The sequence below is a fragment of the Sceloporus undulatus genome, chromosome 9 (assembly GCF_019175285.1).
Source record: "Sceloporus undulatus isolate JIND9_A2432 ecotype Alabama chromosome 9, SceUnd_v1.1, whole genome shotgun sequence".
NCBI classification, from domain to species: Eukaryota; Metazoa; Chordata; class Lepidosauria; order Squamata; family Phrynosomatidae; genus Sceloporus; species Sceloporus undulatus.
In genome coordinates this window covers 1831467-1854155 of record NC_056530.1, presented here as the reverse complement: position 1 = coordinate 1854155, position 22689 = coordinate 1831467, and the positions used below count along the sequence as shown (strand labels likewise).

Sequence of the window (22689 nt, the reverse complement as noted above, 5' to 3'; positions counted from 1 at the left end):
TAGCCATTGCACAGCAGGACAATAAACAGGCTCATTGGCAGATGCACATTTGGCAGAAGGGTGTAGCGTAACCCCTGTGCAACTGTAAGAGTGTAGATTTATGATAGATCTTGTCAAATGTTTGCCCTGGCAAAACTGTGTAAACCAAGCGGAGTTCTGGCACAAGGAAAGCCTAATCTAAAAGCATCCTAAGTGTTTATATTATAGCACACTTTCAGTGTCTTAAGATTCAAGGCTGACCCAAGGCATTCTGGTGCTGGAGGCAATGGTACCCCCCTTCTTAGAGGTATAGTGGTGAGTTGTTGTAAGTTGGAAACAACAACAACAACACATCCAGCTAGTGTAGGAATTGGTGGGTTAAATGACAGTAGGGCACTTCAGGTATTGATCTGAATTTTAAAGGCAGTGTCCAAGGTGATGAACCTATTTGGAGGATAGATTCAGCACCTTGGATAAAACTCTTAAAGTTCCCAGGGAAACCCCTGGTGCTTTGAGTCTGTTTAGTATAGAAAAACCAGAACTATTGCTGGTTGCGTTTTATTTTGCTGCTGGAAATGCATCATTTATTTATTTATTTAAAAGATTTCTATCTTGCCGTTCTCCCACAATGGGATTCAGTCTCCACTGCCTCAGAGAGCAGGCTGTTTTGGGTGCCTGGATGTGCTTGTAACATATACAGTTCTGTCCTCCAAATGAAGAAACAAGCTACACTATGCTTCTGCTGCCCTCCAGCTTTTTACTGCCACAGATTTTCTAACAATAAGTCTGGTACTGCCAAAAATCTTTTCACATAAGTTCCTTGTGACACTCTTGTAAGGTAGGCTTTCCTGCAAAAAAGGCATAGCTGGCTGGCTGGAAATGTGAAAAGTGGAGCATTCCGCATTGACTCTAGTCCCACTTGTTCCATAAGAAAAGCCAACTGGAGCTTTTTGTGAGTTTAAATAATCTTTTTATTACGTATTATTATTTAAGAAAGACCATAAGGTTCCAGTTAATCTGGAGGCACAGAGACTGTGTCATAAGCCTGCTGCCATGTGTAACACTGTCTGGTATGACAGATCATTTGGTAAGAAAGGGAGTGTTCCAGATATGTCAGAGTGCCTCGGTTTTGTTTTTAAATCTAAAAATTGGAGGATGTGCAGCTGTTGAGATTTGCACAGAGTTCTGTAGGCTTTCTGGCTGCCTTCAAGTTATTTGAGTCATTGACACCACTGATGTCAATGACTTATTTCTGCAGTGTGAATGCAGCCCGGTGTCCTAAGTGTGACACTTCTCTTCAGGTTTCCACTGCACTGTTTCTCAGAAAAGCATCTCAGTGGCTAGCTGGGTGTGTGTATGGATGTGTGTATATGTGTGATGCCCTTCAGATCTAGCCCTGGCCCAGGATCTCCCATCACCCAAGAGAGATGGAGCCCTAAGACCTTCGAAATGTCCCACAAGCTTAACGTTTCAGACATCTGCCAGCACACAAGGAGAGCCAGGGCATGACCCAGGGAGAACGGAGGTAAACCAGCGATTGCACTTGGATGCCCTGCTCAGCTGTAGCTTTTCAGCAAACGGCCAGGATTTGCAAGGTCAGAGTGGGGTGGAAAAGAGGAGGAAGAAACCCAGTACCCTTTAACACCCGTCTGTGTCATGTCCTCTATATCCTTCCTACCAACTTCTCCCTTTCTGGTTATTTCCTTTACAAAACAGATGGAATGGTTGGAGAAGGGTCCCCAAGAGCTCTCCAAAGCCATTAACATTTTTTGCCTTTCCCCCCTAAAAATGGACAGTTTTCTTCCTGGTTGAAAAAAAAAAAAGATCTTTCCCAAGCCTGAAAAAGTGTGATGATTGTAAGAGCAATTTTCTAAACAAGAAACGTTTAAAAACCAGAGAAGGAGGGTTGCCAATGTTGGGTGCCGTCTGGAGTCCAGCAAGAAAACAGTGCCCCCTTCACCCTCTGGCATTTGCCCACCCTTGGCCTTAGGCAAAGGTTTGCAAACAGAACAGTTTCCCTTCATTTTCCAAAGAACAACCCAGTCACGTTTATTCCACAAGTTCTCCAGAAATCGCTGTTGTTTTTTGGCAACTGTTAGGAGTTTTGGGCTGGCTCATCCCTCAGTGATATCACTTCTCCATCACTGTGAAATGCTCCGAAACATCCATTATTCACTTGGTAAGGAAACCACGATGCCTTCTGAGGTTTTGGAAGTGCTCATGAAATCTAGGGACATGTGCCTGTTTCTTCTACATGCCTGGAATTGTAGAAACAGGCAAGGCAGTGCTGTACAAGCGTCGATCCTAGAAATCATTGCAGCTTTGTTATGTGTGCTGGTGTCCCAGTTATTTTGGATTCCCTTCTGCCCTCTGTGTTTGAGTGTGAGAGGGATGTCTATATATTCTGGAAAATTACATGCCAAAATGTTTCTTCGTCTTCTTTCATCATCATCTTCACCACCACCACTAGATATTATTATTATCTTTTTATAAAAATAGCAAATATGAGACATTTTTTTGTGTGAAAAAGCAGTTTCAGAGATAATTTAGGAAAGAAAAGAGTGCAGAGATGCTGGGGTTATAGACAACTGCCTGAAGAAAAATTAAACTGTTTCAATGCTCTAGCTTGGTTTCACAGTTCCTTAATCTCATTGATATCACATTTCAGCTGATCAGTGTATGTTCCCTTTTATGAAAATATTCTATTAAACACACACACACACACACACCCCAAATGGCTAGCAATCCTGTTCAGTATTTACATCGTAAGATTTCTGTGTGTGTGTGTGTGCCTTCAAATTGCCTGTCGACTTATGGTTTTCTTAGGTGTGCTCAGAGGTGGCTTTTCCAGTTCCTTCCTCAGAAATATAGCCTACAGCACCAGGTATTTGTTGGTGGTCTTCCCTCCAAAGCAATGGACCCAAAGCAATGGATGCAAACTGCAGGAAAAGAGATTCCACCTCAATATTAGGAGGAACTTCCTGACAGTAAGGGCTGTTCGACAGTGGAACAAACTCCCTCGGAGTGTAGTAGAGTCTCCTCCCTTAGAGGTCTTTAAACAGAGGCTGGATGGTCTTCTGTCAGGGATGCTTTGATTGTGATTTCCTGCATGGCAGGGGGTTGGACTGGATGGCCCCTGTGGTCTCTTCCAACTCTATCATTCTATGATTCTATGATTCCAAGTACTAACCAGGGCTTAACCCACTTAGTTTCCAAGATCAGACAGGATCAGAGTGTTTGGACTCTGGAGCATTCTGTTTGGGCAAATGGTGAACTCTCCTTTGCTAGAAGTATTTAAACAAAGGTTGGAGGGCCACCTATCAAGTATCCTGTAATAGTAGATTTCTTGCAGCAGCAGGGATTGGACTGAATGATCTCAAAGGTCCCTTCCAGTTCTCGTCTTTTGACATCTGATGACCTTGTGTTCCCATATGATGGAGGCCATTCGCCTGACAAGGCACTTCCACAGATGGGTTGGGGTCAACCTCTGACTGCTCCTGCAAGGGCAGTCATGTTTTGGCAGCAGCTCCAGTCCAGTGTTCCAGGATGAAGTTTGCCTAACAGTGAATCTTTTGTCAGGCCCGATTTGTCAAAGAGAAGAGAAGTTTGAGAGCACAGCCCTCTTTCCCCCTCTTGCCCAGGGTCCTGCATTAACAAACAGGTTCCATCCAAGTACAAATAAAGAGGCCTTTTGTAGTTGGCTACCAGCATCTTGTCCTGCTGCAGGAAGAACATTTGTAGGAAATCTACTATTATAAACCAAAATAGAATTTGGGATGAAATATAAAGCTTCTTTAAAGCAGAAGTATAAACTGAAATTAGAGGCAAGACTTAAATATCCACATTACTCCTGTAGGTTCCATCTGCTGGAGTTTGCACTGCCATCTGTTTTGATTTGTAATGCTTTATGGATCCTACATCTTAGATCTGTGTATATAAAGGGATCACGCAGCACCTTTGAGACTAACTCTGCAAAATAAGTTGTAGGCCAGGAAGGACCTTTATAATCAGACTATATGAATATTAAGACTATATGAATAGTCATAGAGAGGCAAAACTTGTGTGGCAGAGTCACAGGTAATGAGGTGACAATTGTTATTTACTAAAATAAAATATATTTTTTAAAAAAATCCAAAATCCAAAAAAGAGTGATACTTTTATTGGCCAAACAAAATGCACAAAATATATCATGCAAGCTTTCGAAGCTCCACTGGTTTCTTCATTAGACAAAAGATGTTAAAAATCATACAGGAGAATAAGAGTGATAATGTCAAGAGTCATAGGCCTACATTTTGTATCTGATATTGTTGCTATTGAGCTGTTTAGCTGTTCTGGCGAGATCTCAAGGCATCATCTAGTTTCTTGCCTGTGTGAGGGTTTGAACCTGGATCCACAAGTCCAACAAGTCTTTTGTTTCCTTGCTTAAATTATACTAACTTCATTATACCTGTCATTTTCACAGAATCTGGCCTCCTGCAATGAATGCTCACAGTCTGTTTGGACCTCTTCCTCTCTTTCGCCTTTTCCATCTCAATTCCACATCACCCACTCACCCACCCATTCCTCCCCTGCAAGCTTGCTTAGCTAAATTTTGACACGCTCAGGCTAACCAATTTTCACACCAGAAGACCGATCTGCATGCTTGCTCAGCATGGGTGCAGTGACTGTGAAATGCCCACATCCCTGGATTGATAACATGACAGTGCTGTTAAGAATATCTTTCGTTAGACTAGATTTCTGTTAGCAAGTCCATGTCAGGGACACATTGGGCTAACTGTAGCCTGCTGGTTTTGGGCTGGAAATACTATAGGTCTCTTGCAAGGGCAGAAGCAGCCAAATGCCACATCCTCTCCCCAGCCTGACAAGAAGTCCTGACGATGCAGGGCCCAATTGTCGGTTCTGGTGCAAACTGTTCAGATAACGTCTGGCCAGTTCAGCACCAAAAACACTATATATCCCCCTTAATCCATTTTATTTATTTATTTATTTATTTATTTTTAAAAATGCCTTTTGCTCTGGTTCTTCCGGGGCAACAGCAGGCATCCATTTACAATGCATCCCGTTGTGCCGCCCATTGCTGTCGCTGCCCTCTTGAAGCCAAACAAGGCACCCAGCCATCTGATTGATGTTGGGCACCTCATTTTTGGCCCCAGAAGGAGCAATCTGTGGATCTTCTATATCCAAACTTAAGAGAACAATAAGCCTTTTACTCTTTTGTATTTCTCAGGCTTTCTCAAGCATCTGCTGCCAAAATGTTGTTATGTGGTTTCAAGACGTTTCCAATTTATGGCGACCCTAAAGTGAAGCACTTTAACTTCCATGGCAGAATCCTAGGATTAGTAGTTTTGTGATGCACTGGCATTCTTTGGCAGAGATGGCTAAAGACCTTGTAAAACTACAAATTCCAGGATTCCATATGATACTTAGTGTTAAAGCACTTAAAGTGGTGTCAACAACTGTATTAAGGTATTTCTACAGAGTAGATGCACCCTTAGACTCCTGTATTCAACAAAACCCATAGTGTCCAGCAATTGCAAGTTTCAACCGGGTTTGTGGAATGAACAGTCACATTCTGATCCCCAGGTTTAGTCTTACATTAAGTAACGTTGTGTGTTTTAAACTTATATTGTATTTTGTATATTAATCTTTTTCTGTTCCATGCCTCGATCCATGGGGAGAGGTGGATAAAAAATTGTTGTTATTGTTACACATGTTTAGTCCAACACTTGAATAATGCAACACTGGTGTCTCTGTGCTCAGAATCTTAGGAAGAAATGGGAAGGGATGAGATCTCCAGAGATTAAAATGTGGTTCCAGCAGGTGAAATGATGGTTTCAGGTTGTGTTTTGGTTCCTTGGCAGGCTCTCTCTATCAGCCTTCTTCTGCTACCATCTTAGCTAATGGAGAGATCTAGAGAGCTTGACATCTTCACCTTTTTTTGTGAATGTTTAGGTTGCTTAATAAAAACATTGCACCAAAGGAAGGAAATTGCTTTTGGAAGTCAAAATTCGGTTTCAATTCTGAAAGGCTGCATCCCAATAATGGCAAAAGAGTGTGACCAAAAATACCAATATACAGGTTTTAAAGTCCTTGCAGCCAATAACTAAGCCTTTGGAGAGGCATTTCGGCCTTTGACCATCAGGGGAGTGGGAGTACAGAAGCTGAGAAATGAACAAATGATGGTGCCACATGGAAAGAGGTGACCATATGGACAAGCCCGGAAGGCCAGATTGGAACTCCAGGAGGGCTGGAGCAGATAAAAGCCGCAAATACCTGTAATATTCCAACACATTGTGGAATATAAATTCCTTCCTCAGAGTCCTTTGAAATAAAAAAATTAAAAAATAAGCAAAACCAAAAATTGTATACTTTTATGTATACAGTGGGCCCTCGGTAGCTGCTGAGGTTTGGTTCCAGGATCCCCCTGTGGATATCAAAATCCATGGATACTCAAGTCCCATTAAATAAAATGGCATAGCAGAATGGTGTCCCTTGTATAAAAAGGCAAAATCAAGGTTTGCTTTTTTTGGAATATATTCACACCCTGGATGGTTGAATCCGTGGATAAGGAATCCGTGGATACAGAGGGCTGAGTGTGTATGTAAAAATGTATTAAAACATACACAAAACATTTCTGTATTGAGAGCCTAAGAGATGGAAGAGATCTGTCTTATTACCATCTTAGACGCTTTTAAGAAGGCAGCCAAGATGGAGCTCTCCCGGTGGGCCTATCCATCTAACCCTGTTTAGGATACTCTTCCATTAACCCTTGATGATAACTCTGTGTAATACTATTGTTATAAAACTGTCATATGATGACAAGTTATCTTTTAATCAGTACCATTACTGCTGAGATGATGTATTATATTGGAATGACTGTATTTTATTGATTGTATTGTTTATTTTTATTGGGTTGTAACCCCACCTCCATCCACAGGAAGAGGTGGGGAAATATAAATAAAATTGTTATTATTATTATTATTATTATTATTATCATCATCATCATCATCATCATCATCATCATCATCATCATCCACACAGCAGTTGCCCCAGGTCCTTTGCATTAAAATAGAATTCTATAATTGTAAGGCTGAGGGGTTTTTCCTGGGTTGGTGAAACTTCTTTGAGTTCATGAGCCTGGCGGGAATAGTCGAGATGGCTGTGTTGTTATAGAATGGAATACAGCAGCCACTAAACAGGAGATAAACTACTGTATCTCAATGCAACATTTATGCACCAAGGATGCTCACAGGGCTGTATCATTGTGTTTGCATTTAGTGGAACTGGTGTTATATGTGCTTTACCCCCTTTATTCTATAAAGGGAGAACAATCCGATAGTTTTCTCCATAAATATGAACATGAAAAGAACCTTATTTAATCAAAGCAGGACTGACCCTTCAATTAGGCAGAATTAGGAGGTTGCCAGAGTTTGGAAAAGTTATGTTTTGGGTTATGACTTCCAGATATAATAAATAATAATAAAATTTTATTTGTATGCCGCCCTTCCTACGATCAGGGCGGCTCACAACAGATTAAAACAATCATAATGTACACAATTAAAAGCACAGTTAAAACAAGGCAACAATAAAAAGCCCCATAGCCCAGCCTCTTGGCCACGAAAGAGGAGGGAGGCCCGCAGGATATTTATTCGGGGAATGCCTGTTGGTATAGGAAGGTTTTGAGATCCTTCCTAAATTGGGCCAGGGTAGTGGACGAGCGGAGCTCAGTGGGCAGCGCGTTCCAAAGGGCTGGGGCAGCTATGGAGAACGTCTTCTGAGTCGTGGAGACTAACCTGGCCCCAGGCACCTTCAGTAGCTGCTGCCCAGACGTTCTGAGGGTGCGAGGCGGAATGTACGGGGAGAGGCGGTCCTTTAGGTATCCTGGGCCCAAGCCATTTAGGGCTTTATAGGTAATTACCAACACCTTATATTGGGCTCGGAAGCGGATGGGCAGCCAATGGAGATCTTTTAAAACCGGTGTTATATGGCTGGCCCTGGGGGCACCAGTGACCAGCCGGGCTGCCATGTTCTGCACCAATTGTAGCTTCCGAGTTTGGTATAAGGGTTGCCCCATGTAGAGTACATTGCAGAAATCCAGTCTCGAAGTTACCAGAGCATGTACAACAGTTTCTACGTCCCTCTGCGCCAGGTATGGGCGCAGCTGGCGAATCAGCCGAAGCTGATGACAGGTGCTCTTGACCGTCGCGTTCACCTGAGCAGTCAGGTGAAGCGACGAGTCGAGAAGCACGCCCAGACTGCGCACGGAGTCCTTCACAGGGAGCGTGACCCCGTTCAGGACAGGTGGAACCACCGCCATTCCTGGACCAGGAGAACCTATCACTAGTACCTCCGTTTTCTCTGGATTCAGCTTGAGTCGGTTTTCCCTCATCCAGCCCATTACTGACTCTAGACAGGCCACGAGAGGAGAGACGCCATCCCCAGTCACTGCATCAGTCGGAGACATAGAGAAGATGATTTGGGTGTCATCAGCGTACTGATAACCCCGCGCCCCATGTCTCCAGATGATCTCTCCCAGCGGTTTCATGTAAATGTTAAATAGCATGGGAGACAGAATGGCCCCTTGAGGGACCCCAGTTTTAAGGGGCCTCTCGTCGGAGCACACGTCTCCCAGCTGCACCATCTGGGACCTCCCGGAGAGGTAGGACCGGAACCACTGGAGCGCAGTGCCCCCGATTCCCACCTCTGCCAGGCGCCCCAGAAGGATACCATGGTCTATGGTATCGAAAGCCGCTGAGATGTCCAAGAGCACCAACAGGGACATGCTTCCCCTGTCGATGCTCAGACGGAGATCATCGACCAGGGCGACCATGGCCGTCTCAACCCCGTAACCCGCCCGGAAGCCAGTTTGAAATGGGTCCAGATAATCCGTTTCATCCAAGACCGCCTGAAGCTGGATCGCAACCGCCCTCTCGATCACCTTTCCCAAAAATGGTAGCAGCGAAATAGGCCGATAATTGTTATGTACCAGGGGGTCGAGGGAGGGCTTTTTTAGGATCGGTTTTACAATGGCCAATTTAAGATCCGATGGAAATTGCCCATCCCTCAAAGATGTATTAATTATCCGGTGTAACAACGATGTTACTACCGGTCCCCCCTGGGCTGCTAACCACGAGGGACAGGGATCAAGGGAGCAGGTTGTTTTCCGTACGCTTCCGAGGATCTTGTCCACATCCTCGGTATTTACCAACTCAAACTGATCCAGTTTAACATAGTCCACAGAGGCTCTGATATGCCACTGGGCATATAGTTGTGGGATTCTAGCAACTGTAGTCCAGACAAGTAATGTTTCCAGGCATTGCAACTTTGCCTTAGAGCTTCCACAGCTAGTTTGAACAGAGATTTTACATCTTCTGCTACTTTTCAGTTTCAGGCAGGGGATTGTTCAGCAAACAAACATGGCCTACATCCTTGTTGTACTCTCCTTGGGGCTTAAATGGGTTGGGAAAGCATTTAAGCTTTTTTCTAGGCCGTCTTTTCTTTCTGTTAAAGAAAAAAGCATGAGAAGTGAGAGCTGGCCAAGCTATTGCTTCTGCTGCTACCTTTGGTAAACATTGGATGAGATTCTGAATTGGGACACATATTATAAAGAGAGGTCAGGGAAGACATTGGGTCTTGCAGAAGTCCATTTTTGCAGTATTCATGACAAGAATAGTCAAGCTGTTTCTACATTTCAGAAACAATGTCCTCAGTTGTGATAGGATGGGTGGAAGGAATTTTGTTGCACACTCATAGAAACTGTAAAAAAAAATTGCTGGTTTCCAAGGATGTGATCACCTTCCCTTCCCTAGGTTAAACATACCCTAAGACACTCCTCATGGGGCATAATTTCTTATCCTTCTTAATACAGTAACTCATAACATAAACTGTGGGCTTTCTTCTGCTTAAAACAGCAGTGTTGTGTGTTGCTCCTTATTAATAACTTTTTCCCTGTTGTTGCCCGTCCATGCTTGTGTGACCATGTTCCGATGTGGCTCGGCTACATACGTCCAGTTTTCATTTGTGAAATGTTGGAGGGTATGCCCTTAAGTGGTTATGGGAACAACATCAAGAAATCCTGCTTGGAAATCTGCCGGTCTTTGAGGGCTCTTGAGAAATGAGGACTGGAGACAGAACTCCTTCAAGGAGGGACTCGTTTTTCCCTCCCACCCTCACAGGGTTCTCTATAAAGCAAACACAAGCCCCTTTACTGAGTCTGAAAAAGCTGTGGGGAGCTCCAGCCAAAAATCCAAAGAAATGTAGCACAGTCAGGGTATTTGCCAGTTAGGGAGTTTGATCACTGTATGTTTTGGGATCCCTTTTGTGTGCCAGATAAAGGTCTGGCAGCTCCAGGAAGCACTGGATGTTCTTTTGGAGCAGGGCTGTCCAACTGCAGTCCTTCCGAGTTGATGTACTACATCTCTCATAATCTCTCACCATTGTCCAAGCTGGCTGGAGTTGATGGGAGTTGTAATTGTCCACTCCTAATTTGGGAAGACTCTAGCTGTATAGATTGGCTCTTGGAAGTTTGTTGTTTTTGTTGTTGTTGTTGTGTGCCTTCTATTCTGCTTTGGTTAGGCCTCACCTGGAATACTGTGTCCAGTTCTGGACACCACAATTCAAAGAAGATGTTGAGAAGCTGGAGTGTGTCCAGAAGAGAGTAACCAAAATGGCAAAGGGCCTGGAAACCATGCCCTATGAGTAGAGACAGCGAGCTGGGCATGTTTAGCCTGGAGAAGAGAAGGTTAAGAGGTGATATGATAGCCCAATTTAAATATTTGAAAGAGATGTCATATCAAGGATGGAGCAAGCTTGATTTCTGATGCTCCAGAGAATAGGACCTGGTGCAATGGATGCAAGCTACAGGAAAAGAGATTCCAGCTCAGCATTAGAAGGAACTTCCTGACAGTGATAGCTGTTCGACAGTGGAACACACTCTCTCGGAGTGTAGTGGAGTCTCCTTCTTTGGAGGTCTTTAAGCAGAGGCTGGATGGCCATCTGTTGGGGATGCTTTGATTGTGAGTTCCTGCATGGCAGGGGGCTGAACTGGATGGCCTTTGGGGTCTCTTCCAACTCTATGATTCTGTGATTTCTGACTTGTGGCAACCCTAAGCCAAACCCTATCATGGAGTTTTCTTGGCAAGATTTGAAATATCATTTCAGCTTTGTGGATGTGCTTGCATAAAATGCAGGAGTGTATTTTGCAAAGTTTTGTCAAAATGCAGTTCTTTTGCAGAAAAACTTATTCCAGCCTCTCACCCTTGCAGTATGGGTTTAGTCAAGCCACCCTGAGTCATGGGTTGCAGTTGATGAAAGGGGAACCTCAGTGGTGTACCACCCCACCTTGCGTACATCCCCCTCTGTGTTGTCACCCCCTGCACACTCTTAGTGGTGCCCCTGCTGCACACTACCATTGAGAAAGGAGAAGCCTGTAATAACACATGAACAATGCTTCTTGTTTTCATCAAAACAAAACCTGGCCCTGGATGGATGAAGAACTTGAGGTGTGAGACTACCCTTCCATTTCTAATTGGGAGCATAGTCAGATCACAACAGCATGGGGACAGTGAATGCTAACACATCTAATGAGGGAACCAATGTGACTGAAACACACACTACTGCTCAAATTTGTGCAGGAATCTCTTAGTAGATTTTGTGTTGCTCTATGAGATTCTGAGCTTGGAAAAGGCATTTTCTTGGTCTACAGCTCTCTAAATCCTTCACCCAATGTGGCTGGAGATCCTTGGGTTGTGGGGATCATATAGTTGTGTTCCAAAAAAGAAAGGAGAGGAGAGGAGAAGGGGAAAGTAAAGTAAAGTTCTTCCAAGTTCTGATGAGATTGCAGCCCAGTAGGTTTTAGATCCCAAGTTTATAGAGCAAGGAAGTGTGGTTAGAGGACTTTGTAATTCAACGATCCATTCAGCCTGACATTCCCCTTGATGTTTTGTGTTAGAGAAGAACTTCCAGGCTTCATGAAAGCCAAGAGTACCATGCCCCATGCTCCACACTGGCTCCTTTGTTCTGTATGGCCCTCTTTGGTACTTGCCAGTCGAGCTCAAGGTAGAAACATAAGATGCTGTGTCCACAGTACAGTAAATGTAAATATTGGATTTTCCACTGTGGTTACAGGCAGCCTGCCGTGAATTTACCTCTCTGTGCATAGCATTCACAGAGGCATCTTTCATCTTGTGGTATTTTGTGAGGCAGGGGGATTGCTGCCAGGCTCCAGGATTCCTAAAATCTGGAGTTCACAGAAACCAGGAACTTTCTTGACAAAGTTTGTGCATCAGGGAAGATGGTTTGGAGAGACATACTCGTCCCCTTGTTTTACTATTCCTAAGACCTGGTGAAGTCTAGTAGGGTCATAGCAGATTGAGTTTACAAGACTGCACAATTTAATTTTTGGATTTTAGTTTCCATAATTCCACAGAGAGCATGGCCATCTTTGCGCAGGGATTCTGGGAGTGGTCCTTATTCCAGGATTTATACATGGTGAAAACAAACCCTAATATTGTAGGTACATATTGACAGTGGTGTCATCAGAGAAGGACTTTAGGACAGAGATCCAGACTTTCATAAAGCAGAATGAGAAGGAGAGCCATGAAATATTATATAAGTACCATTCCGAGAGGAAAACCCCTGTAAAATTATTAAATCCAAAAACCTGAAATTTTATTCTATACTCCTGGAAAAGGGACTATCAAATGAATGTTTTCTAGACTGCAGCAACCACTATGTTTGAGGTAGAGTATAAAGAATATTTGCAAATCTTCTGTTGCTCTCCCATCAAAATATTGGCAACCACAGTGAGAGTTTTTGCCCAGATGTGTAAGAGAGCAAAAAGACCAGCGTGCAATAACATCCAAAATTCACGAAACACTAAAACCTTTATTTGGCCTACCAAAATGCATTATGCAAGCTTTCGAAGCTACATTGGCTTCTTCATCATGCAAAGATATTAAGAATCATACAAGAGAAAAACAATTATAAAATGATGCTGTTAGTCACAGGCTTGTATTTTCTCAAGGTACTGGTGTGTTGGAAGCAGCCTTCAGATATGTTGGATTACACTCCCATCATCTATAACCAGTACGGTTGATGGCTGGGGATGATGGATATCATGGTTTGTCCAGTTCATATGAAATCTACATACTGAGTAAAACTGTGGTGTCACTTCTGCATCCTCATTACAAACCCAGCTGAAGCAGGAGCTACTTTAAGCCATTTTTGGCTCTTGTTGTTGAGTCCGAAACATGGACCTGGTAGTGACCCCACGAAACATTATGCGCACATCCTATGGGAAATCCTTCCATGTACAAAGCGGCTTTCTGTGGTCCCAGGCTGCCCACCTTGTTACTGATTAGGATATTTGGATGTGTGTGGTGAAGGAAGCCTTGTGCAGTTAACATAGCTGTGTGGAAAATGTCTGTCTCATTTCAACTTCCCCCCCTGTGCCATGTCACATTCAGCACACACAGCTTTCTCTGTTGGCCCTTCCCTGGAAGGTGAGTGTGATCTTTGTTCCACCGGGCCTTAAACACGTACAGGAAGGATGTACATAATGGTCCCACCTCAGACTTGACCTGATGACTATATATTCAAAGAATAATTCTTTAGAAGGATGGAAATGGTAGGGGCTGCTTGAGCCTTGTATTTGAAGGCCTCACTGGGATGATTGTTCTTATATCCGCCAACATTTATTATTATTTTGAAGTCGAAGGCTTTCACAGCCGGCATCCATAGTTTTTTGTGGGTTTTTCAGGCTATGAGGCCGGGATCTAGAAGGGTTTATTCCTGACATTCACCAGCAGCTGTGGCTGGCATCTTCAGAGAAATTTTATTGTTGTTTTTATTATCATTATTACCATCGTCATCGACGTTGTTCTTGTTATCATTATCATCAGCAGCATCAGTAATAGTAGTAGTAGTAGTATATTTATTTATATCCCATCTTTTCCCCCAAACTGGGACTTTTTATCTTTTTAACTATATTGTATTCTTTTACATACAATCTGTTTAATGGTGTTATAATTTAATTCTGCTTAAATATAACACCTTTCTATGTTTTTAATTGTACAGTTTTTAATCCTGTGGACTACTCTAAGCAGAACTAAATTATAACACCATTAAACAGATTGCATGTAAAAGAATACAATATAGTTTAAAATATAAAAAGTGTTTTAAAATACTTTAAAAGAAGACATTTCACAGACGAGAACTGTGACACAGGGCCCATGTAAAACTAGTGTTGTAGTTTTGCAGGGTCTTTAGCCTTTCCTGCCAAAGAGTGCTTGTGCGTCACAAAAGTACAGCTCCCAGGATTCTGTAGGACTAATCCATGAAAGTTAAAGCGGTGTCAAACTGTATTATTTCTATAGTGTAGATGCAGCCCAGGACCAAGCTGGAGTGACAGATGCAGGAGAGAGGGAATTGAAACTGTATACAGTTGGCCCTCCACATTTGCTGAGGTTGGTGACACAGGACCCACTTGATAGTGGAAAAAACACAAATTAAAAAACCACTGTTTTTTTAAAACCTGAGAGAATACCACTCTAGAAATCTCCAGGTCCTCTAGCACAACTCTGTGATCAACCTCCACCAAAGGTTGACCATAGAATTGTGTTGGAGGACCTAAAATGCCCAGAGAAGGAATCTCTAGATCTTCCAATGTAAGCTGGTCATAGAGTTATGCTGGAGGACCTAAAACTTCCTAGAGAGAGGAGATTATGTAATAAAATCTGCAAAAGTCAAAACTGCAAATGTGGAGGTTAACTGTATGTCCATTCCATGCTCCCAGCTTCTCTTGTCTGAAGCAGCATCCTCCTTTATCTCCAGCTCAGACAGATAGCTTCCCTCTCCTAGCTTGCCTGTTTTTTTCTACTAATAACATCTCTGCCATGTTGAACATGTTCTGATGTTGCTTGGCCAAACGTGTCCCATGTTTCATCTGTGAAAAGTTGTCATGTATGAGATCCACTCTACTGTCCGCTGACATCTCTGTTGCCATTGGAGCAAATGAATCAGCTCCAAGGAACTGTCCAAGGGGTGGAGCCCTATCTCCAAAACACTTTGAGCAGTTTGGATAGCTCCTTTAAAGTTAAGTCTACAACCCAGGGCGGATTTGCCATGGATTTGGATCCACCAGCTGCCACCGACCCACTCCTTCCTTTGGATTCCTCCTCCCCACCCAAACCTGATGACGCATTTCTGGTGCCATTGGATTGCAGCTGTAAACAACAAAGACTTGTGAGTCACTCCTTTGTACTCCTGGGCTGGAACATTGAGATGGTAGGAGAACATGCTTATTTCTTATGAGTAATTCTTATAAATGCTACGTATATGTTGCTTGTCTACAAGGGAATGAAATTCAGCTGTGAAACCATCCTCACCAATATCGCCTATTTTTCAATTTTGATCATGCTGTTTTTGCATATTTCATGGGTTTGTTCAGTATATTTATTGTTTCAAAGGTCTTTTTGCAGAGGTATATCCCTGAGAAGCAAAACAGATGTTTATGAAGGAAGGAAGGATCTGGGAATCTTTGTGAGAAGGTTCTCTCATGGCTCTGTGGCACTGGCCCTGATTCTTGTAGGCACTTGGATATCTTATAGGATTGTTTTCTCCAAAAGCTGGAAATATTCAGTTCATCTTGTCTCCACATGACTGTTAATAGTACAGTACTGTAAATTAATGCATGGATCCCTGCATGAAACCACACAGACCCTGAGATCTCTCTATGTGTTGGATGTAGATCATGCACTCTAGTGCTGTGCAAGATTACAGACTGTAAGTAGTAGCTTATAGGGTTGAAGTGCTGGGCCTTTTTGATTCTCAGGACTGATGCTGTCATCTGCCACCACAACCCTGGCTTCCCAAGCGTCCCTTTCCCCTCTTAGGGCTTGTCTACATGATTAAAATACTTCTCATTCAAACTGAATAGACTATGATCTGGCTGCACATGATTTGGAGGAATTCAGGCTTTTTGTGGGGAGGACCCTGCACGAAAATCTCCATGAACTCTGATGAAAAAGGATTTGCGAGTTTTACCAGAGTACCACAAATATATGTGAGAGTGCACATGATTGAACATGTAGCCATCCATACACTTTGCATAGATTCACATGGCTGCACATTTTTGGCAGAGGGAGGCAATGCGTATGTGTGAAAATGTGCAGCAGTTTGCATAATATTCTTACATGTAGATTATCTTTGAGTTACAACACAACAGCTAAGCTGACTGGAGTGATGGGTGGGTTTGACTTTCAATAACATGTTGTTGTGAGCTAGCCCAGTTTCAGTGCAAAGTACTTTGTGTGTCACTTGGTTTTGAAAGGGCAATTAAGATACATGAGCTTTATAAAAGACCTTCTCCAGGGAGAGGTGAAAACTACTAGAACTGGTTGGTTCTTGACATGGGTTTGGGTGCTATTATGATGGATGCTTGCACAGCATTTAATACTATGCAACTACATGCAGAATGTCTCAGATTCAATCCTTTTTGTTTCCGCAACAAGGACCCAGTAGGTGATAAGAATGGCTTTTTCTCTCTCTGAGGCTCCTGTTTTGTCAGTTAGGGTAGACAGTTCCTGGCAGCATGGACAGACATGGCACCTTTCTGTGTCTTTGCCTATCACAGCTAGAGCTTTTTTGGATTCGAATTTTCATAATTCTGCAGCCAGCATGGTCAGTTAAGATCAAAATGTTATTTATATTCCACCTTTCCCCCACAAATGGGACTCAGGTTGGTTTACAGAAATTGAAACCCAGACAGATAAAAGCACATGTCAGCAAAAACATACAAAAAGTTAAAATATAACACAAGCCTGCCAAATTGAGGGTTGTGATTTAAAAAAAAATGTATTCTGGTTTTATAGGAATCTGGTGTTCCAGATCCAAAAATGACATCAGATTTGTTCCATAACATACAGACTTCTCACAATTTGCTTCGGCATTTCTGTGTTGTTATATGAGACTCAATGAAATAATACCGCAGAGAGTAAGAAAGGGGTTAAAAATCCTCTAATAAACTTCCAACACCCTAATTGCCTTCCAAAACCAAGCATTTGTCTTTTTCCTTCGCAGGTTTGATTATCAGGAGCTTTTGCACAACTCTACCTTTTGCATCATTCCCCGAGGGAGACGATTGGGATCCTTCCGATTTCTAGAAGCACTGCAGGTAGGAAAAGAAAATGTCTTTGTGATAAGAGAGGCAAGAATGAATGGGTATACAGAGCAAGGTTGGTTAACTTCCAGAGATCCAGGAGCTGCATCTCTCTCTCTGGCTTCGAACGACAGCAGTAACTTCTCTACCTTGAACTCTGCTAGGAGGCACAATTGGCCACTTTGATGTATTTTTGTTCATGCAAACACAACCTGTTTTAAGTCCATGGTTTCTCCCTCCCTAGCAAAAAACTGGAAGTAACCAGGCAGACATTTCCAGTTTCAAAAGATCTCCCCCATGCGCCTAAAAACAGTGGGGAACCAGACCAGGGTGTGGATGGAGTGGGGAAGCAACACCTTTTTGTTTTTACCAATTTAGGATATTATTTTAGCATTGTATAGTGTGATGTTTTATCATGTTTTGATATAAGTTATAGTGGAAAGGGCATTATAAATAAACGTTGTTGTTGTTGTTGTTGTCGTTGTTACTAGGACAGGTTTTTAGAATGAAAAAAATTAAATGTCAGAGCAGGCCAGGGTGCCAGAGCACCTGAGAAATTGCAGTAGGAGTCTTGGAATTTCACAATTTCTTGTAAACACATCAAAGTTCTGAAAACAACTAGATAAAAATCCAGGGAGTTGCATTGCTCAATGCGGGATGTGAAGCTAGATCTCCCAGCTCCTAGTTTCAAATTCCAACCACTAGACCACACTGGCTCCTTTCCAGTGATCTTTTTTTTGCGAAGGAACCCAAAGTAAGTTCTACACCTCTGGAAATTCTTATTGCTCAAAAAAGTGGTACAAGTATATCAAGCGTCTTGGAGTAAGCCCCATGGAACACTGTTTGGCTGATGTTTGGGGAGGGAGAAAGTAGATGTTAGATTGTGCTATAACTTGCAAAGCCGCCCCTTGCTGATGCAGATCTCTTTCCTGTGCCTCCGTTGAACTCAGCTCTCCCATTTTCCTTGATCCAGGCCGCCTGCATCCCTGTGCTGCTCAGTAATGGCTGGGAGCTGCCATTTTCGGAAGTGATCGATTGGAGTAAATCCGCCATTGTTGGGGATGAGAGGCTCCTTTTGCAGGTAACAAGGCCTGCACTGTGTTAATGTGGGCAGGCGGGAGTCCAGCCAGACTGGTACAGGATGGTGCCATGCAATAACTGGCCCTCTGTGCTTTTCACACCGAGTACGATAGTATTACTGTATAGCAAATATAACCATGAGGTCATCACAGTGCCGGGATGAACGGATTCTCTGTGGCTCAATACATTTGAAAGGACAGCAAAGAAAAGTTACACAAACAGTTTTTTAGCTGTTCACAAATGTTTACTTATTTATTACATTTCTGTACCAGAGACAGGCCAGAGATCTCAGAGAAAACCTACCGTCGCCTCCCTTTATTGCTCCCCCCCCCCCCCCCATGGATACCAAAACCCATGGATTTTGCACTGGAAATGATTTGAAGGCACACAACAACAATAACACAGAGTTGTTATAGTGTTGGGGAGAGCTACAGGCAGAGCTCTCGCATCCTTTCTCCCTCTGTTTTGCAACCTGAAGAACGGTTAGCTAGGTGACAAGGAGGAGATGCAAAAGAGGTTTTCATCTGCCAGCTACAAATTTGCTTTGAACGTTTTCTCCTCCTTTAAAGATGGTGAACAATTTATGTCTATAATCCTGGCCTGTGATATTCCCATCCACTCCTTCGTTGTTTCTGTTGTGGGTCGTGACAGGCTGATTCAAAGGAGAAGAGCAGGTCTGAGTAATGAATTTAATTGTGGCAGCTGGAGTAATGGGTGTTCAAGGATTGCCCTGGGTATCTTGGCAGAGATTTATTCCATGGCAGGAACAGCAGGGGCCCAGAGTTAATAATGCAATTGTCCCTGTCAGGACTTTCTGCATCAGTTTTCAATCTTGGCAACATCCCACCCTCAGACATATTCACCAGGGTTTGAATCCCCTCCAACATTTCACAGATGAAAATCCATGCAAATATTCTTCGCCTGTGAGTGATAGGGTCCCTCATTTTTGCTCTCTGGGTGCCTCTCTTGGTCATAAATCACTCTGTTTTCTATTCTTCTGTCTGCTTCTTGCCTTGGTTTTCTCCACCTTCCTCATAGATTCCATCTACAGTCCGATGTCTCCCCAGCGACAAGATCCTGGCCTTCCAGCAGCAGACCCAGTTCCTTTGGGAAGCTTATTTTTCTTCCGTGGAGAAGATTGTGCAGACCACCCTTGAGGTAAGCCAGAAAGGCTTGGAGGACTGCTTTTGCTGGCAGCCCAGCATCTTGGCTAAGGTTGCCAACTGGCCAGCCACAAAAAGCTGCCCTGGCCTGTTCCTGTCTCTCCAAATGGGGCTGGATAAACAGAAATCACCAGCAGATATTTTCAGGTAATCCAGATGCAAAAAAGAGGATAGGTTCCTTATGCTTTGATGGCACAGAAGCCCTACTCTTTTTTTAATCTGGGCATCTTCTTCAGGGTGGTTTGTCTGAGTTCTTCCATGCTCCAGCACTGCAGAAATAATATAGTTTGACTGCTTTAACTGCCATGGCTCAATGGTATGGGATTTTGGGGTTTGTCGTTCTGTGCAATATTTAGTCTTCTCTGTTAGAGAGCTCTGGTGCCGCAACAGGCTACAAATCCCAGAATGGTTTTACCTTTTCACTCTCTTCATGCATTTTCAGTAAAGGGTACTGGAAGCAGCTGCTGTTTACTTTGCCTGTTGTAGGCAGACACACACAGTGACAGTAGGATTGGCTACAGCAAAATCCTATCCTTTTCCACTTCAAACTTTATTTGATTGTTTACTGCAGACATCCTTCTGCACTATCCTCCCAATTCTGCTTAAAAAAACCCTCCCTTAGACAGAGGATGAGGGAAAAAGTAGGACAGGTATAAAAGGGCTTTGTAAAAAGGAGCTTCTTCATCAGATGCTTGGTTAACCAAGGTATGCCAGCGTGGCATAGTGGTTTGAGCATTGGAATATGACTCCGGAGACCAGGGTTCAAATCTCCGCTCATCCATGTAAAGTCACTGAGTGACTCTGGCCAAGTTGCACTTTCTCAGCCTCAGTGCATGGCAATGGCAAACTACTTCTGAAGAAACTGGCCAAGAAAATCCTGTTATAGGGTGGCATTAGGGTCGCCATAAGTTGGAAACAACTTGAAGGCACAGAACAACAACACCTATATTAAGTAAAATACATAGAAACATGCAGAGCTTATAAAAGCTACTTTCTTGGATGATAACTGCCAGTATCCACCAACCATGATCGCTATACTGTTGTCAATGATGTCTGTTGCTTTCCAGATCAGTTCCTGTGAACTACAGAGTCGGGAATGTAAAGCAAAATGCAATGCATTACTAGAAGAAGAATTGCCTTGATGGAACAAAACAACAGTTTCCATCTAGTTCAGTGTTTGTCAGCAGAATACCTGCTGATGCTTGCTAGCAGGGCAGGAGGCTTATGACCACTCCTAAATCATTTTATCTTTTCTGACAAGTTGTCATTGAGAAGCTCTTCTTGGTAAATCTGTCTAATCTACAATACTAAACGGAATAACAACTAGCCATAAACACCTAGAAGGTGGTAGCTGCTTTGTAACCATCCACTTAAGACTTACATTTGGGTAAAACTGAAAAAGACTATGGAGCAGTGTCTTGAAAGGCCATGGTTCTTGCTGCGCACAGTAATGTCACACAGTTGTGTGCATCGTTTTGTGACTGAATCGTTAATGGAAATTATGCCTTTACCACAAACCCTGATGATCTGCGAGATTTTCCAGAGTGTCTCTTCATGTACTCTTTCACAATTAAAGCAAGCTGGAGGTTGTTCACTTGGGTTTTGAAAAATCAGGCCTGGTGTGTGTATATATGTATTATATTCCTCAGTAGACACCTGGAGAAGATAAGAACACCAAAACAACTCTGTAATTATTCTGCTAAAAACACATCCGTAAAACCAGCTTTATCAGAACAGAAGAAAAGAATCAAATGGGAAAAGAGCTGATAACAGAACAAAAAAGGAATTAATAGCACCAGTAGCTAAAGAGCATCAAACAGCAGCGGAAAAAACAAATATGAGTTTGCCAGTGAGCCAGGGATGGCAAATCTGATAGTTTTGTACTCTCCTATGTTTGAATTCTGCACATTTTGGTCAACCTGATTATTTATTTATTCTTTTAAAAAAAGAGCTGTTCTTTAAACCATAACTTTCCCATGATCTTTTCTGGCATATACATACTTCTCAGATGATGGAGAGGAGTAGTGTGTGTGTTTCTGTGTGTAAATACAAGGCTGTATATAATGCTCACCGATTTTTTGCCACAACTCCCTCCCAGTTTTTGACTCAGGAACAGCAGGAATATTACTGGCTCAGAAAACCCACTCCTCTTTCAATCCCAAAGTTGAGTTTTGTAAAAGTCATTTTAAAGACAACTTGACCAACATTCTTCATAGTGTAAGTTTTTATCCACATTATCCTGATAAATTTTACCTTCAACTTAAGTCAGTATCATTAACGACAACTTGGACAATAGGGATGAAACTGAGAAAATAAGGCTGTGTCTTAGGCTGCATCTACACTGCAAAATGACTGCAGTTTGACACCACTTAAACTGCCATGGCTCAATGCTATAGAATTTTGGGATTTGTAGTTTTGTGAGCTGTGTAGCTTTCTCTCTCAGAGAGCTCTGGTGCCACAACAAACTATAAATCCCAGGATTCCATAGCATGGAGCCATGACAGTCAAAGTGGTGTCAAACTGTATTAATTCTGTTAAACATTGAACTATACGCTGAGGAAAATGCATATTCCCACAGCTTAACCCATTTACCCTCCAACAGTGGGATTTCCTGATAGATACATATTTCATTAATCAGACTTTTAAATTAAGCCCATGTTTACCTTCCATTGACCAATTATTAAAAAAGCATGCTAAATGCAAGGTACGGGAGTGAGGAAAACCAAGTGCTTTGACAAACAACTAATTTGAGGGAACATTTCTTCTAATATGTGCTAAACGTAATGCCTGATTTGATGCCCATTTCAGAGGTAAAACTTCCTAGTTTACAATTGACGATGTTCTGCACTGCAGCCGCCTAACCTTCTTTTCCTTGAAATGACTAGGGCTGCTGAAGCAGATCTCATAGCCTGGTTGATCTCACCTCCTCCCTCATGTCAGATCCTGACAGCTTCAGGGGTGTAACACTTGTGCGATGACAACTTTCCTTTTCTTCCTTAGATAATAAAAGATCGGATATTTCATCAAGAATCCCGCCCAAGGTTCTTGTGGAACACGCTTCCAGGGGGGGCTGTTAGCACTGCCAGAATTCTCCACTCACCTGAATGACTTCCCTTTCTACTACCTGCAGCAAGGTAAGGGAACGTTTCCCTTGCCTTTTCTTCAACATCATAAGTGACTCTGCTTTCCCCCTCCAACTCAGGATGATAGTGGTAGCAGTGGTGCAGATGAGGATGGGAGTGACATGGCATCTGCAACACAATGGTGCACCATTTTGTTCAGAGATTTCATGCCATCTTCTAAGACACT

General features: G+C 42.8%; 1 protein-coding gene across 1 annotated transcript in view; it reads left to right on the top strand.

Moving 5' to 3' along the window:
• Nucleotides 1-22689, top strand: part of EXTL1 (exostosin like glycosyltransferase 1) — a 59351-nt gene that overhangs the window by 21101 nt on the left and 15561 nt on the right. Inside the window, 5 exon segments of the mRNA XM_042439986.1 lie at nucleotides 17059-17152; nucleotides 18111-18218; nucleotides 19256-19375; nucleotides 22381-22443; nucleotides 22445-22514. Coding sequence (XP_042295920.1) covers nucleotides 17059-17152; nucleotides 18111-18218; nucleotides 19256-19375; nucleotides 22381-22443; nucleotides 22445-22514 — 455 coding nt within the window.